This window comes from Cyanistes caeruleus, chromosome 14, assembly GCF_971803275.1.
Source record: "Cyanistes caeruleus chromosome 14, bCyaCae1.hap1.1, whole genome shotgun sequence".
Classification (NCBI taxonomy): domain Eukaryota; kingdom Metazoa; phylum Chordata; class Aves; order Passeriformes; family Paridae; genus Cyanistes; species Cyanistes caeruleus.
In genome coordinates this window covers 8855033-8872479 of record NC_141714.1, presented here as the reverse complement: position 1 = coordinate 8872479, position 17447 = coordinate 8855033, and the positions used below count along the sequence as shown (strand labels likewise).

Genomic DNA, 17447 nt, shown 5'->3' with positions numbered 1-17447 from the left:
GGGCACTTAGCCCAAGACTACTGTGGGTTTTGCATAAGTGCTGCTGCTGAAATGGCTTTCATACCTTACCCTGGCCAGGGTTTCCTAGTCTCTTCTGGAGCTTAGAGGGCCCTGCTCAGAGCAGTTGGTGAACTGAGCTCACTGAAAAGAAATTTCCTTGTAAATTTTACTTGTTTTCAGCCTAACCAATTCTTTCACACAGTTTATGTTGCAGCACAACACTGTGTCTGTCATAGAAATACATAGCTTAAGGTGGGACTCTGTTTTTCACAGAACCTAAGATGCAGTTTCCCCTCAAAATAGCTGCAAATTGTGCTTTTTGACAAATACTGGGGACAGTTGATCTCATTTGATCACCTCAAGGTGAGGCCACATACTGCGTAATATCATACTCTTGCCCTCATTGGATATATATTCCTGGAATTCCGAGTATCAGGTGGAAGTTATCAGTGTTTGTCCTCAAGATCCCTATTTCTTTCTGTCTTTATCACGGTAAAATTTAGTACAGTTGTGACCCAACCTCAGCTTTTCTTTTTACTATTGTATACAACAGTATTCCTAAGGAAAAAAAAAACAAACTTCTCTTTTAATCACTTTGTCAAGAATAATTCCATGATTGGTGTATGTGCTTCATAACTGTTGAGCTAAACTGTACAAATATGTCCCCTATATATTGAAATGTTTACAATCCCGATAAGTGACCACTGACCATTAAACCTCTACTGTTTCATTTTGCAAAAGATGCCACAGATGACATCCTGAAGAAATTTGGTATGTTTTGAAGAATGCAAGTCCTATCAAAGTGGATTTCTGTGTTTGTTTTGATTAGATACTGTAATTTTAAATGTGTTGAATTGGTGCTCTTCGAGTTGAGGGAGAATTTGTTGACTAGCATTATAATCTGAGGCAGCTGTTACTTTCACCATATTGTTTAGAAAGGTGGAGAACAATATGGGTGGCTGTGGCATCACTTCTTCCATGCTGTGCATCTTAATATTACTATGGACATTTCTACATTAATTTAGCTTTAAGCAGCCTACCCAGAATTAAGTGGTTTGAACTCCTATTAAAGCTCACTATATTCATAGCAAGGACAGGAAGCAAGTATATGCCTCTCTTGTCAAATGTTACAGCCATATTCTTGCATTTTTAGACATTAAAATGGGCTCTTCAACTACTGCTTTATGACTTTTTTTATTTTGCTCCAGTTTTTAATTTTTTTTTCCATGACTGCATCACATCAATGTAAGTAATTATTCTGGTTTCTCTCCCCATACTGTTTATTTATAAATATGGAATTTTGGAGAACAAATTCTAGAAATGTGAATTACTTGTGCATGCTTTAAAATTGCATCTATCCCTGCTTGTGTCCTATTATTAGAGTACATGGAACTCTGCCAAACTTTTCTGTATTCCAGTTTAATTGGCTATATCATGCTGCAGCAAAGCACAATTTTAGGGTGTTTCCCAACTATATTTTTTTTTCTTTCTATGCCCCAAGCAACAGTCATGTTCAATCTTGCGATCTGGCAGTTTTGCCGTATTGATGTAGCTGATTGAGGGCAATTGAGATCAGAATCTGACTCCATGCCCATTCCCCAAGCAAATGATGGTTCTATAGCTGATGCATCTTTATTTTGATATGGAAACAACCCTGTATTTTCAGGATTGGAAGAGGAAATCTGAGTTGACTTAAACCATTGCTCTTTATGTTTTAGTTTAGTAGCTTCCAGTCTGAAACAAGAAGTAACTAACCTTCCTCAGTTCTTTCTGTGTAAGCAGAACTGACTAGTGAGTTTTTTGCATTTATAAGAAAATTTTTTGCACACTAACCAGGGACTACAATCTCATTCTGTCCCCAACAATGTAATGTCTTTTTTGGCACTGACGTTTTGTGGAAGACTTGTTAAATTTCTTTTCCTTTTCAGTCTGTTCTTGCAGTGAGCAGGCAGTTTTTTCTGCCATATTTGTAGCATCCAAATCTTCATGAAAATCAGTATGGTGTGGGCAACAAGAAAAAGCTGGAGGCAGAAGCAACATCTGAAAATGGCTGTCACTTATGGAATCATCTATAGGCTGTTTAGGTAGAACACAGTTTAAAAAAAAAACAAACCTCAAAGATAACTGAATCAGCATAGTTTCTCCCCACAAAACTTGCCTACGTTTCTTTAAACAATTTTTTATCAAAAAAAGGGATTATAGAGCAGCGATTGTAATTATTTTCACTTTGATGTAAGTTCCTGTAGGACATGTCAGATGTACTCCCTCAGCTGTCCCCAAGCACAGTCCTTCAAATAATCTGTTTGCTTTTGGGGGTAATTTGCTGGCAAACTCCACAGGAATTGCCCTGGCAACAGTTTCCTTGTGCAAGGCTCTCATTTTTGCTTCTCATTTTCAAAGTGGGCTTGGAAAATACTCCTTTCAGTTTCAATGCTACAATTCACTAGTGTCTGTTGTTGCCTCTTCCATTCCTCTTAGCTGTTTAGCTTCATATTTCTCTTTCTTTCAAGGCCTTGGCTTTCCCATTCCATGACTGTTTAGAGCAGAGACCTTGGCGTAGTTGCATATTAGAGAACAGCTCTTCAGCCTTAGATGACACACAAGGCCAACCCTCTACTAAAAGTCTGTTCTAGCAACAATTTGCAGATGCTACTTGCTCTAACAAAAACGTGAAGAGTGACCAGATTGAGATTAGTAGGCAGACTGTAACCTGGATTGCCCCTCACACATCTGACATGCCTCTTATACACAGGTGTGTTTTTTCAGTGTGCAAACACAGTTCATGCCAGAGCTTGCTCCAAAATCTGTTTTTGCCTAATGTTTTCCTTATCTGGCACTCCCAAATTCCTCATTCTCTCTCTTTCAGGGACATACTAACCCTTTTGTATCCTGGCCTGGGATAGTAACACTACTCCACACTGTCTCTTCAGATGAGGTAGCAGACCTCATGTATAGCTCCATGCAGAAGTACTTGTAAAGGGATTGCATGGGATAACACCCTATGAAAACCTGTGAAACCATAAACCTATGAAATCAGTTTGAGTGCTGTAATTAAAGGTAAATCTGTCCATATTCAAGAATTTCTTTAGTTAAGCAGGTGAGATGCTTCGTCACAGGGTTAGTTTGTCAGTGTGATGACGTCCTACAGAAAAGCAGAAAGATAATGTGTGTTCTAAATTTTTCTATCATATATTTTGTTTCTGTCATACTTCACCTACACCACCACCTATTCTTTTTGTAGGGTGAAAGGGGATTTCCAGGCTTGGAAGGACAACCAGGTTTGCCTGGATTTCCAGGAGCAGAAGGACCACCAGGTCCAAGAGGCTCAAAGGTAAATCCCAATTCACTTGAATGGTATGAAGGTGCTGGGCAGTGTTAGCTTAATTGTAGTGCTGATCCTAAGAAATTCCAGAACTCCTGATTAACATTGGTTTAACAGTCAAAATCTTCAGATGTTGGGACGTAACAATTTTTTGGTTGACTAGTTTGAATAGTTAGCCAGCGGAAAAGGATTGCTCTGAGTTTCCAGTTCTTCACCTATACAGGTGCTCGCCAGCACTACCTTTCACTAGGTGCTGCACATTAGGGTCTAAGAACAGGTCTGGCAAGGTGCTGTGATGTAACTTTGTTAGTCCTTGCACTAAGGAGATCATGGCTTAGCTGAGTTTACTGATAAGAGCAGAATTTTGCTCTCAGCTGCCCTGGGGGCTCCCACCATGTAGGTAAACTGTTGTTTGCACCTGGTGGTGTTCCTGGGATGGGATTCCTGGGCTGGGTTTGGGTGGGGTGATGCAGATGAAGGCCTTGTTGAACCTATGTGCAGAGAGCTGAGGAATGCACCTGGCTTTCCCTGGAGGGATGCCATTTATTTCTGTTTACTACTGAATTGCATTCTTACACTCAAATGGTGTAACTCAGCGGTAAAATGTCTCTGAATATATTTGACTTCAACATACATAAGGATATCCAGGATCTGCCATTTCTTCTATAAATGCTCAGAGTATAAACCAAACAGAAGCACATCAAAAAGAAGCAAAGGAAAAAATAGGCGGGTGATAAGAAAAAAATTAAGGAGGTCTACACTAAAAAAGATTAACTGGATATAACAAGAGTGAAACAGCACAGGGGTATTGGACTAGAAAAATTTTGTTACACTTTTATTCCATAAATGCATTTCTTTAAGACTTTGATGCAAAGTTCTGCATCGTGATTCTATGATGATCATAACGCTGGTCCGGTCTGATCCGTGTTGAATCGTGGCTCTGCCCACAAGGGGCCGCTGGAGGATGTTCTGTGGGAGGGCTGACCCTGTGATTGTCAGTGACCCAACAGCATCGTGGCCTTCAGGAAAACTTTCTTCTAAGTCATGGTTAATCAGCTGGAACAAATACTTTTCAGCTTAGAGTCCAACACCAAAAAGTTAAAATAATTTGAAACCCTTTAACTCAGGAAATGACAACTACTATAACTTTCAGCCCACTTACTGTGAACATGCAGGGGCAAGTGTAGGCTTACTGTTCAATTTTACAGAAAGACAAACTGCAGCTTGAGTGTGGGGTCTTGTTTGTCTGTTCCTGTTTTTTAGGGTGACGATGGTCTTCCAGGGCCTATTGGACCCAAAGGAATCAGAGTAAGTATTGATGTAGTTTTAAAGTGATATGTTGGAATAATGGATAAAGGCTGACAGGCATTGGGTGGGTCCTAACAGAAGTGGTGAATAAATAAAAACAATAAAAACCAATAAAACATGTTTTTTTAAATAAAAAAAATAAAAAACAATAAAATATTGACTTAAATCTGAAGAGTAATCTGCCCAGCAAAAGAGATTGTACTACTTTTTATAATTAATACAAGATTGCTTGAACAATGTTATCTTACATATTGTTTGTATTTCCTAAACTCTTTAGGGGGAGCAGCCCCAATACTCATTTGATCTGTTTTACAGTACAGGACCTAAGCAAATGCCAGTACCTTTGTTTCAATGTATTCTGAAGTAGAGGTAGTATGTCTCCACGCCAGAGAGGTGGACTTGTCTGGAAGTCCTTTAGATTTTGTGCTTTTGCTTTTTCTGTCAGTCACCTCAGCTTGTAATAAGTGATACATCTCTGACTTCATTGAGCTGCATCCATTTCTCGCACCATGAGTGTTTATTTTCTCTATATATCTATAACCTATTATTATTCAGTAGTTCTGCATTGGCTTTTCTGTGTTTTTGTAAATATTTCCTTGAAAGACTGGTAAGAACTTGAATGCCATGTCATCATGGCTTTTATTTTTTTTTAGCGATGATTCAGATGTTTGTCTGTCTTACATCTGCACAAATAAGTTACATTTAGTGAAATCTTGGTAAATCCTTTTGCATACCCATTCATACCACTCTATTTCAAACACGTGATTAATTTCCTTCTAGGGACCACCAGGGCTTCCCGGGTTTCCAGGAACACCAGGACTTCCTGTGAGTAGGAATGGGCTGTATAGATACAAATCTATTCCCTTTTGTCTTCCAAGCCCAGAAGAGCATCCTGCAATCTAACTCTTCTTTCTTCTTTTCCACTTTAAAGGGATTGCCAGGACAAGATGGGCCACCAGGACCTCAGGGTATCCCAGGATGCAATGGAACAAAGGTAGAATTCCTTAAAAAATCTTAATGGAACAATAATATGGTAAAGAGCTCTTCTTTGCCTGGCTGTGCCAAATAGGTTTTGTCTGTCATGTGCAACAGTACTTTCTGTTACTGAGTTGTGAAGGTAATTCCAAGACAATTCAGACTTACACACCCAGTTGGGAGAAGGGGTTATGGTCTGGTACTTAAAGCACAAATTTTGCCAGAAATTGTCAGCACCAAGACACAGTCAAGGTAGTTAAACTCTGTTCTAATCCTTACTTGTATAAGGTACAGCTGAGATGTTTAAGATGTGTAAGTTACAGCTGATAATTAGCTCAGATGACGTGTCTCCTCATTGTAGTAGACTCTTGTTACCAAGAAAAATCATTATTTAACAATGAGAGGTTTTAATTATTCATTTTTGATATTATATTGAAAATACTGATTCAGTGTCCTTGTTGGAGGGAATAGTTTAATTCTGATGTGCTACTTAGCTTCATTGTGATTTTCCCAGAAGAGAATTGGATCTTCTATAACATTCCATGAGTTTTGCATCTTTGTAGTGTAGTACTTCACCTGGAATCATGCAGAAACACCTGATTGTGGAGACTTGTTTCCATCATTGAACGGCATCCATCATTCACTCCATGAATCAACTAAATGATTATTCTATCTCGTTCCAATACAATTTTCTATTCTGGAGTCATAAGCTAACAATTACACTAGACTTTTGAATCAGAATTTGTTTATCTGGTTATCTGTTATGTTTTGGTTTGGTTTTGGCAAATAATTTTCTTCATCTCTAAGGGAGAACGTGGATTCCCAGGCAGTCCAGGTTTTCCTGGTTTACAAGGGCCTCCTGTAAGTAAAAGATTTCTCAATCTTGTAATCCACTGAAAGGCTTCTGTGAAAAATAAGATAAATATCAGCCTCTTTTTTCAGTTTTTATTTTAGTAAATTGGATTTTTTTTTTTTAAATATTTAATCAGAGTGTTTTAAAACTGTGAAAGTGAGTTTTTCTGCTGCATCCTGTGGTAAAGCTTAAAAACCCCTTTGAATTCTCACATGCTGAGATGCTTTACCACCTGCAGAAAAATACAAATACATGCATACATGTCAGGGAAGAAAGATCTTGATAATGTCATCTCATATATCTAAAGAGTATTACTGGTGATTAATGGGTCAGAAAAAAGACCCAGGGTAGGGTGTTTTCAGTATAAAACACAAGGATAGTAAAGTGACTGACAGAACCAAAATACAAACAGAGATGTAGTAGATGGGATGGATAATAGGAGGCAATATAGAAACGAATTGCTAAGAAAGGGAACTAAAATACTTCTAATGCTCTACATGCACTATGAAAGTTCTTCTCTAAGTTCTCCATTTGATTCTGAAGTTCATAAAAAATGTATTTTCCCTTGTTCCACATACTGTTATAAATTTCTCTCTTCAATGTTTGCCTCATGGTGTAGATCTGATTAGTGGTTTGCAAACAACATACTAGTAATTTATTTATATTGATCTTCCTTTTATTTTTTTGTTTCTTTTAAACAAAGGGACCCCCTGGTCTGCCAGGTATGAAGGTGAGTGTGCTGTACTTGCACTTCCAGGTATTTACCAGACATGGGCGTGCAGTGTGATCTGACGTGAGTAACCTGCTTGTTTCATGCAAGACTGTGGGCATCCAGTGGAACCTGGAGTGACATTCTTGTTTTTTCTAGACCGCTCCAGTGCAGCTAACTGGAAACTCTGCAGTAGCTTCTTTGGGTCAGTAGCTTGAGAAGTAGCAGAGTGTTTCCTGAAGCTGTTTCCTTGGGACTGTGAAGAGTCAGTGTTGAAGCATCAAGTTAACAAACTACAAACATTCACATGCACCATTAGTCTGCCTGTGCATACTCAAAACACTCCTAAATACTAAACAATAGTGACCTAAAACACCCAGTGACAAGAATAGTACAACATCTTTTGTTCCTTTTGAAAATGTTTTCTTGTATTCTATATGTTACATAGGTGGCCTTTTCTCCTTAATCTAAAGAGTCGCATGATCTAATGTTGAATCTTTTATTTTTTTTAAGGGTTTTTTTGTACCTTTGACCAATTAGCATGGGCCAAAGCATCAGTTTTGATTTAAATCTGTTTAGGAGGAAACTTCACCCACAGAATTACACTGCTAAACTCCTGAGAGGACAGCATATCACTGGTACTGGAAAATTTGGACTAGTAAGCTGAATTGTCTGTCTTAGCTTATTTTCTTCCCATTATTAAAGAGATACTAAAGGACAATCTAATCAGAACGTACACTTTCCAAACAAAGATATTCCCTGAAATCAATAAGAAACTACTTCAATACGGACCACAAAGCATGTTGTAACAGCACACTCAGCACTAATCTCATGAAGTGGGACACTGGAAAAAGCTGAATGAGCCTTTTTTCTATTGTGACCTATCCACTGTTTTCACATGGAGCTGGAATGTTTCTCTTGTGCAGAATTTGTGTTTCAATCCCCCTAATCTTTTGGAATTTAAATCAATGCTGATATCTTTGTACAAAATAAACCTTTTAATAATTGTTAGTTTAGCCATTTAGAATCTTCACCTCTCCTAAACAGAACTATTCTTGGAGAATCTAGTGCTAGATTCTTAGAGTATCTAGTATTAAAATGTACTGCTAGGGTGTAGCATAGCTCAGAGTCTCTTAAAAGTCTTAGGAGCTACCATGTGTCTTTTGGAGTCAAGATGGTAGTAAGGAATTGTAGAATGTGTTGTTAATTAAAGTCAGCTGTATTTTTTCTAGGGTGAAGCAGGTGAAATAATTACATCCTTGCTGCCAGGACAGAAAGGTGACCCAGGATTTCCAGGTCTTCCAGGCATACCTGTAAGTTGCATAAAGTATTATTAGGCTGTGTTCTGACAAAAAAAAATAACATGAAAAGTAGTCTCATTATAGCAAATTTGCAACTTGATGCTTGGGGTTTCATATGTTTTCTTGGAGATGCAGGGCTCATATTTAAACTACCTCTGATTTATGGCTTGAGGGGAAGTGTGTGATTCCATATTGCTCTTAATAGGGTGACCTGCAGAAGGAAGAAAGGTCCCCTGGTCAGGAAGGTGGTATCCAGCAGACAGCAGTACTCAGTTACTGATTTGCTTCTCTGTTTTCCCTGCCTCTTACCCCTTCCTAGACATTCTTTGTATCAGTTCTGGAGTTCCCTTCCCTTCTTCACTCTGAGTCAGTCATATCTGGCTTTCTGGCTGTAGCTGCTGTTTTGGATGGTGGGAAGGAGATGATAATGCCTCAGCTGTTCTCCTCATGTTGCACCTCCCAAACAGTATTTCTGTTCTCCCAGCAGTGCTCTGTGAAAACAGCTAGTGACTCCAGGCTGTGTTGTTCCCCACTGAGTCATTCATTGCTTGAGTGGAAAAACAAGGGGAGCTGAAAATGAGTCTATCGGTCTGAACTGGACAGAAGCCAGACTCACATTTCCTGGTACAGAGAGGCAAGCCCCACACTATTCCGTGGCCAAACTGAGCCTGTTAGCATTTCTGGTCCTCTGATCTGTGCTTCCCTATTGTCTGTTTCTGGCTGGGAGGAATCACAAATACAGTGTTTTGTTGTTCAGTGAATGAAGAGAAAAAGAAAAAAAGCAAAAGTAGTTCAAAACAAACAAAAAAGCATTCCTTTATCTTATCCAAAGAGATGCATTGATGTTAAGAACAGAACTCTCCTAAAATTTAGGCCGTTCTCCAAGGATAGATTAGTAGGTTAGTGGTCAGCTGCATTGATTTGACATGTATGGGATGCCAGCTGTTGGGTTATTTGAGCTTAAAGCTCTCACAGTTTATTTTTTTTTTCATAAAAAGATGCTTCTCATGGCATCCTCCCCTTCCTCAACAGGGCCCACCAGGCTCCATGGGAATACCAGGTCCAATTGGCCCTCCAGGGCCCCCAGGTTTGACGGTAAGTTTCTTTAACCTGTTGCTCATAACGAATTAAATGGGGCAGTTACTACTTCATTTTGGGTTCTCAGAGGCAGGTCAGTAAATTGCAGAGATCATGGTAGTCAGGACTTGGTATGAGGACAGCAGCAACCATGCATTCAGTTCGACCTGGAGCTGTTACTCTGCACGTTTAAATAAGATACTTCTGAAACAACCTGTTCCTAGACATCTTTTTGCTTTAAATTGTGCTGAATTGAAGGCTTCTTACTTGTGTGAAACATGAGACAAGATTTAGCTTATTTAGACTATGATGTCTAATGCCTGAATGTTTAATTTAATTTTATGCTCTCACTTAAGGAAAAAACTAGTTTCTTACATATTTGTGAAATTGAATAGCATGAGTTTTCAAAGGCAGGCAAGGTGGCTTGTCAGTATGGAGATAATTCACAGGAATCAAAGCTGGAACGTTGTTGTGGTTTTTGGTTTTTTTTCTACAGGGGTTTGTAAAGTGCTTTTAAGTGACTTGTTCTTTGGTTTCCTTTTTTGATAGGGATCTCCTGGTCCACCAGGGCTGCCAGGACCCAAGGTAGTATCTTTTTCATATTGATGCTGCTGGTGGACTATTTTCTTTCTCTTTCTGTTTGTGACTTCTAAGGGCTGATGAGTTATACTTTTTGCAGGGTAATATGGGTTTGAATTTCCAAGGACCCAAGGGTGAAAAAGTGAGTAGGTGATTATAATGATATTTTCTCTTATTGCTTTCAAAGTACTTATGCTTGCCATTTTTGCTTATATTTCCTGTAACAAACTGTATCTTCCTACACATTAGGGTGAACAAGGTCTTCAGGGACCTCCAGGGCCACCAGGACAAATTGGAGAGCAGAAAAGACCAAATGACATTGAGTTTCAGAAAGGAGATCAGGTGAGTGGGACACTATACTCATCTGCGGTGAGTGTGTGATCAAGCTGCAGCCTCTGTTGGTTTGGCTCATATATGCTCACATCCTGCTTACTGCAGAGGTTCTATTTTTTTTTTTTTAAATGGTGAATATTTCAGATCTGAGTACTTTTCCTGTAATAGAAAGCATGCCAGTCACACTAGTTGTTACTTTCCTTAGTAAAATAAGTATTCTAAAGAAACTCTTAAAGACAGTTCACAGTAACATTAAAAGCAATTAAAATACTCCCATTTCTTGGAACACCCAGAATTGCAATTTTCAAAGTAGTCTGGGGATTCAGATTCCCACTAATTAACCAGCTGTGTCATCCATTGTGAAGAAGTCTTTCAAAATTTTTTAATTCTATTTCTTCTTTTTTTGTTATTGGTGATGTCCCAAGATCTTTATTCCTTGTGGTTTGAATAAAGTGCTTTCCCTGTTTCTGTTTCATCTTAAAAGTAAATATCAGTCATATTGTGACAAGTAAGCTCAAAATACTGGTTTGATTTGTATGGACCCCTCCCTACCCATAAATGTCAGAAGGTCATTGGGAGTTAGCATTTTAAAAGTTATTACATTTTTTTCTATTTCTTTTTCAGTGGGGAACATCCTGCAGTACTGTTTAATTCTGGTGCCATAGACAGTCTTAGTGAAACTAGCAGGATCATGGGTGCCTGGATGTCACATTTTCCATTTTGTGATACTCTCAAATACCACCCTGGTAATAGAAGAGTTGAGGTAGATACTTTGAGGGAAAACTGTTGAGTGATGATTTTTGTGCTCTGATTATTTTGCAAATGTCACTGTAGTAACTGAACTTTAAACTATTAATTTATTCCATCGGTATTTGGATCAGTTTCCTCTTTTCCATCTTCTTATCTTGGGAAATGTATCAGGGAAAAAAGCTTTGGGACACAGCAGTATTTTATTTTAGCAAGGTATAGGGCAATTTTGCCCTTCATCTTGATCAAAACCATTTGTTACTTTTCCTTTCAGAAGAGCAGTAAGCACCACAAAGGTGTTAACTAGAACTATGTACTGGTGTACACTTGCAGTGCAGTCATCTTAGAAAGGTTGCTGGTTTTGTCTGTAAATGGGTGATAGGACAAAAAATAACGAACGACATTGTGTTTCTTTATAATTCTAAGAAAACACAAGGTGACATTTTGATCTCACTGTTGTTGAAGCAAAAATTCATCTGATTTTATTGGAGTCAGAGTAATTTGATTCTATCATCAGGGACTCCTGAAGGACTTATTATACTGGCACTAATTTATGTCAATGTACAAAGTAAAAGCATTCTACCTACATTCCTTTTAAAGCACTAAGAATTATAAACATTCTGACAAACATTGCCTTTGACCAACATTTATAATGATTTCCAAGTTTGCAAGTTGTTTTTTATTTCAGCAAAGTTTATGATTGGTAGTATACAATCAGTAAAAAATGTCAACATTGCAGTTACTTTTTTGTGAAATGCACATGGAGTTCCGGTGTGTGGCTCCACTTATGATCTTTTACTAAAATCAAGTGTGTAGATGGGCTTGTAGAAGTCTGGGATGACTTCAAGAAAACAATAGAAACTGCACAGAAACTTTTTGTGGATGCAGTAGCCTGTAACTTTTCTTTACATTAAAGGTGAAAAGATTTAATAACTTTTACAAAGGTGTAATAAGACAAAATAGAAATGAGAACTTTTTAACACAATGATCCTGTGACACTTTTCTGACAAACACAATTTGATCCTGATGGCCTCTCAACTTCAGCAATTACCAGTTATCTAATGACTGTTGCTCCTATAATTTCAGCAGGATCTGGCATGTTTGTTATTCCTTTTTTCCTTTCTTCTCTTTACTATTGGATAGTACCTGCAGGCCACCAAATCAGCTGCTGCAGTGCATGCAGGATGCAGTTGTGGTTTTAGTGGAGTGAATCATCTAAATAAATAGGATGAGCAGTTAATAAAATTTATAGATTCACTTGAAATTCCACACAAAGACAGAATAAATGTGATCCTCTATAACTTGGAATCTAAATTACAGCAAAAATATTCTATTTAAGAAAAAAAGTCAACTGAGCTGTTAGGGAGTGATGAAGGCATTAATCCTCTCTTTCTCTGCCTGTGCTTGACAGGGTATTCCAGGTGATCCAGGCCCACCAGGACTTCCTGGGCCACCAGGTCCTCCTGTGAGTAGAACTCTTAGTTCTATTTTTTTGCATCTGTATCAGAACTCTAACTTCATTCTACTCTGCCTTGTGGGCTCAGTTTAAGATGATGTTTGTGTGTTCAGGGTCTTCCTGGTGGTGTAAAAGGTGAAAAAGGTGAGCAAGGAGAACCAGGCAAAAGAGTAAGTAGTCTGTTTAACCAAACATTTACTTTTCCATTCAGTGTTATCTTTGACAATTAAGCAAATGTTGAATTCAGGTGGGGCCATCAGTTTATGGGTAAGAGACTATTTTTTTTTCTCCTTGTAACCTGGCAACTTGTAAATGATGCACAGGGGTCATGACAATGCTTCTGGTTATGGCTCTCAGTGCTTTCTGATAGAATTATCTACATGTAGATCTTAGTTGGGTGGCAGGAGAAAATAAATCTGGTTAACAACTTCAAAGTTGTTGGACTGCTTGTCTGGAGCAGTTTTCTGTTTCCTTTTAGAAAGGGTCTTCATTCAGTTTGCTATGTACTGGGTTGCCAAGCAGCATGAGATTGGTGTGTATACTTGTATTAAAAAGCTTGTACATGTAAACTCATTCTTGATGGATTTGCTTGTGAGTTGGCTCACAAAACCAAGTCTCTGAACACTGTTAAGACCAAAAGTCTGTTTGTCACTTCCCATGAGACTGCCTCAATTTATGTGTTATCTGGGGAGGGCAGGAGTCAGGATAGCTTTATATAGCAAGAGTCACTTTTTTCCTGACCAGACTCAAATCAATCCTGGAATTTAAATATACTTGGATATCACAGCTCAGAAAAGATGAAGAAGATCATAAAAGTGCTGAGAAATAGGATAAAAATAACATGGGTTGGACCAGCAAAGAAAAGAGAGGCTGTAACCAGTTTAAGCCATTCAGTATCTTCACTTCCACAGCTTCTGAATGCATTGTTTCAACAAAATGGGCACCTTTGAAAATCGAGACACAAGTACTGCTCAGGTTAATTGGACAATATATAAACACTGTTTAGAAACATGGTAGTAGTAGTAGTATGTTTTCCAATTTCCACCGGAAGGAAATACAGTGGAAACAAATGTTTGGTACTCCAGATAAAATCCTTCTTAGTTGCTGAGATTTATAGAAGGGCTTTGATTTGTCTCTTTTAAAGAACATGACAAGCAGATTTACCAAGCCAAAAGTCTCATTATATTTTGAGTGGATTTTGAATTGTTGCTTTTCTATGCATAAATTAATGGGAACCACATAAACTTGCAAAGATCTGAAAGGATAAAAGTCCTGAGGGGATATGTCAGATGCTTTTGTCAAAAGCTAGTTTACCAATATTTGCATTTGGTTTTATTACTCTGAATCTGGGCACACTGCATATTTGCAGTGCAGTTTTGCAATTAAGTTACTTTAAAGTTGCATTTTAGGGTTCTATATGATTCTGTGAGGCTCAAAGCCATTTCAGATATACTCATAAAAATGTCTATGTATTCAAACAGATCTGCACATTCACACGAAATCTTAAAACCTCAGTTTTGAGATTTAGAACTCATCACTAGTGAAAACAAACTTGACAAATCACATTATACTCTAACTCACTGAATCTATCAAGTCATTATCAACTTCTCAATGACTGAGAGCTGATCATGGCACTGAGGAAGGTTCACTAGGTGAAGCTCCATCACCTGCTCTAGTTCTGTTTCAGCAGGTGTCCCCACACATGGCTTCTGTAACTGACAATAAAGTGCCATTTGTCTGCCCAGTGAATGGTCTGGAATAAAGTGGAGCTTGCCCTGCTTTTATTGCGGCAATAACAAATCTGTTCAGCAAGAATATGTTTTTCAGAAATCACTTCTTTGAGTAGAACTACATCTTATATTTTCAGTGATACTAATGAGAAAATCATGTTGATATAAAGAAGAGTTAAAATTCAAACACAAAGTTTTATTTAGTTTCACTGGTCACTTTACACTAATTTCTAATTAAATATAGTGTTCTACTGTTTAGGGAGTTTCTATCTGTTTTTGAAATAAAGAATTTCTCTAATGCTAAAATAAATGGAGTAATAAACACAATGAATCAGCTGTAGTTAACCGGAGATAATTTTCATGTTGTATTCACCCAGCATTTCTGAGACTGTTGTGGTTTTTTGTTCTGCTTTTCATAATGGAAACCACCATTTAGGTAACTTCATTGGTTATGATTGATGTCTTTGATGTGTTGTCTCAAGGACTGCATTCTGGATGGAGTTTGGTTTATTGAAAAATGGGAAACAAGTAGCATAATTTCTGTAAGAATTTTTCATCAATGAAGCATTTTATTTCAATTAATATTTGTCTTTGAAGGGAAAGCCTGGCAAAGATGGAGAACCTGGTCAGCCTGGTAGGGATGTGAGTAAAAATTATGCTTTTAATCTAAGCAGGCTCCTTATAAGGTTTTATTTTGATATGGAGAAGATCTGAGTGTGATTATATTTTTTCCCTTGTCTTGAAGGGATTACCTGGTGGGCCTGGAATAAATGGTGCTCCAGGAAGAGATGGAGAAAAGGTATGCCAGGATTTTTGTCAATATTGCTGTAATAGATTGTAAATTTGCCATCACTGAGTTCTGTTCTACCTGAGTTGTAATTGCATTGCCTATGCTATTATAGCGTTGAGGAATATTTGCAATAACTTGTTTATGTACCGCTGCACAGTATCAGAAATGCTCTTAATTTCATTGGTAGGGTGAAAAAGGTGACATGGGTCCCCCTGGTCCTCCTGGAATTGTAAGTTGCAGATCCTTTTTTTTTTCCTGCATTTTGTTGACAGTGTTTCATTGTAGTTCTCAGCTGAGTGAGAGTTCTATCTCCGGGTACAGCACCAAGAGCACCAGAAAATTTTTCATATATACACTAGCAGAAACAATGGTTTCCTTCTTTCAAGATCAGTTCTGTGCTTGGGGATTTGCTAGGTCACAAACACAGGCTAGACTATAACCTCAGAACAGCAGGACTGTGTCAACCTCACTGAAGCCTGTTGTAACTATGTTGGCTTGGCAGGCAAACAGCTTTCTATTGGGGAGTGCTCTTTACTGGAATTTTCCCTTGTGATTCAGTGGAGTGGGGAAAGCATCCTGTTGTTGACATAAGGTTCAAAGTATGTTGAACTTTCCCTCCCTCACATCTCTTTATGATTCCTATGACTCTTTTCTTGGCAAGTAGTTTCACATGAGCATGAAACATTTACAGGTTGTTCCAAGGCCAGGCATTGGTGCAACAGTGGGACCAAAAGGTAGCAAAGGATTGCCAGGACTTCCAGGAGCCAAAGGAGAGCGTGGATTCTCTGGTAGGCCAGGCCCACCTGGCTTCCCAGGATCTCCAGGTAGGAGTGCAAGCTTTAAATTTAGTTGTTTGCTCAAACATGTATTGTTTGGGGTATTTGGCTTCACAGTCTTTATGCACTCCTTTTAACAGAAGGCAGAATATTTAGAGCTGCCTTTGAGCTTGAAGGGTAGTCTTGAACTTCTGGGGATAATGTGAGGAATTTTGAACATTCATTGCCCTTGCTGTGGTGAACTGAGAATGTTAATCAGACACTAGCTTAATACTCCTAGAGGTAATCTATCCCATATCACTTATCTATAATATATTATTATAATCTCTAATTATAATATTATCTATAATATATTATATATATTATACTAGCTATAATATATTATTATATCATCTATCTATTATTATTATAATACATATATTATTATATTATTATTGTATTACACAGAGGAAGTTTTGTGTACCACAAGTCTAGTAGGAGATGATCTGAGTCCACCATGGGAGTGAGTAGTGACACCTGTATGTACATTAGACATGCACAGAGAAGAGCATCATGATTCTAATGTTACAGCTTATATATATTCTTTTTTTCTCATCAATACTTTCATTAGTTATGGGTTTTAGGGGTTTTTTCCCCATTATAAACTTAGTTGTTAAGTCTCAGGTCGATTTTTCAAACAAACATCTCTAAAAATGTGAAATGTATATCACTATCATCTGTGCAAAAATGTGATGTAAACCATTAAGCTAGCAAGTAACTAAATCCTTCCTGTCTTAGGGATCACTACTGTTGGACCTCCTGGCCCACCTGGCTTACCTGGTGAGAGAGGACAGAAGGGAGATCCAGGTTTACCTGGCGTTTCTATTCCTGGGCAACCAGGAGTTGAGGGACCACAAGGACCTCCAGGACCACCAGGTCCCCCAGGGCCACCTGCACCATCTATTGCTCCTGGTAAGTCATGATCACATAAACAGCAAGTAGAAAAGACTAAACAGCTTTGACATTTAGGTTTGTGTTTCTGTGGTTTGTTTGTTTTGGTTATTTTAATTCCACCTCCAAAGATGTCATTTATCAGCAGCTGAAGACCATGAGATTCTATTCCTATACATTCTCCAAGTTGCTCCCATTGCAAATCTAGACATCTGTAGGAGAACCTTAGGCTTAAGTATACAGATTTTTTTTCCCTACTAAGAGTTGTGGTAGTAGGAGAGTCAAAGGTGTAACTTTTCATGGAATTCCAGTTTCATTTCATAATATTCTAGTGTGTAGACCACATGAAATTAGCTTTGGAGTGGACAGTTTGGATGAAAGCACTTAGCTCGTTTTTTGGTATGAGAGTAGTGAATGGCAGATGGAATATAAGATCTGGAAAGCTGCAGTGGAGGGGGGCTAGCATGGTCCAGGGAGGAATTTAGTGTCTAGATGGCATTGGCATTTGAAGTGCCCTTGCTCTGATGATGATTCATAGGTATGTTTTTATGATATGAAGCT

At 38.2% G+C, this 17447-nt stretch overlaps 1 protein-coding gene across 9 annotated transcripts in view; it reads left to right on the top strand.

The window, feature by feature from the left end:
• COL4A5 (collagen type IV alpha 5 chain) overlaps positions 1-17447 on the top strand; it is an 81094-nt gene that overhangs the window by 28643 nt on the left and 35004 nt on the right. For 7 of the 9 annotated variants that reach the window (XM_086850631.1, XM_086850630.1, XM_086850629.1 and 4 more), the window contains exons 3-20: positions 3242-3331; positions 4586-4630; positions 5411-5455; positions 5562-5624; positions 6413-6466; positions 7162-7188; positions 8400-8480; positions 9501-9563; positions 10095-10130; positions 10225-10266; positions 10374-10466; positions 12616-12669; positions 12774-12830; positions 14988-15032; positions 15136-15189; positions 15368-15409; positions 15872-16004; positions 16734-16907. In XM_086850631.1, the coding sequence (XP_086706757.1) occupies positions 7183-7188; positions 8400-8480; positions 9501-9563; positions 10095-10130; positions 10225-10266; positions 10374-10466; positions 12616-12669; positions 12774-12830; positions 14988-15032; positions 15136-15189; positions 15368-15409; positions 15872-16004; positions 16734-16907 (880 nt within the window). In that variant the 5' untranslated portion in view covers positions 3242-3331; positions 4586-4630; positions 5411-5455; ... (1 more) ...; positions 6413-6466; positions 7162-7182. Of the gene's footprint in view, positions 1-3241; positions 3332-4585; positions 4631-5410; positions 5456-5561; positions 5625-6412; positions 6467-7161; positions 7189-8399; positions 8481-9500; positions 9564-10094; positions 10131-10224; positions 10267-10373; positions 10467-12615; positions 12670-12773; positions 12831-14987; positions 15033-15135; positions 15190-15367; positions 15410-15682; positions 15780-15871; positions 16005-16733; positions 16908-17447 lie in introns of all 9 variants that reach the window. The other 2 variants (XM_086850633.1, XM_086850632.1) reach the window with 1 other exon arrangement.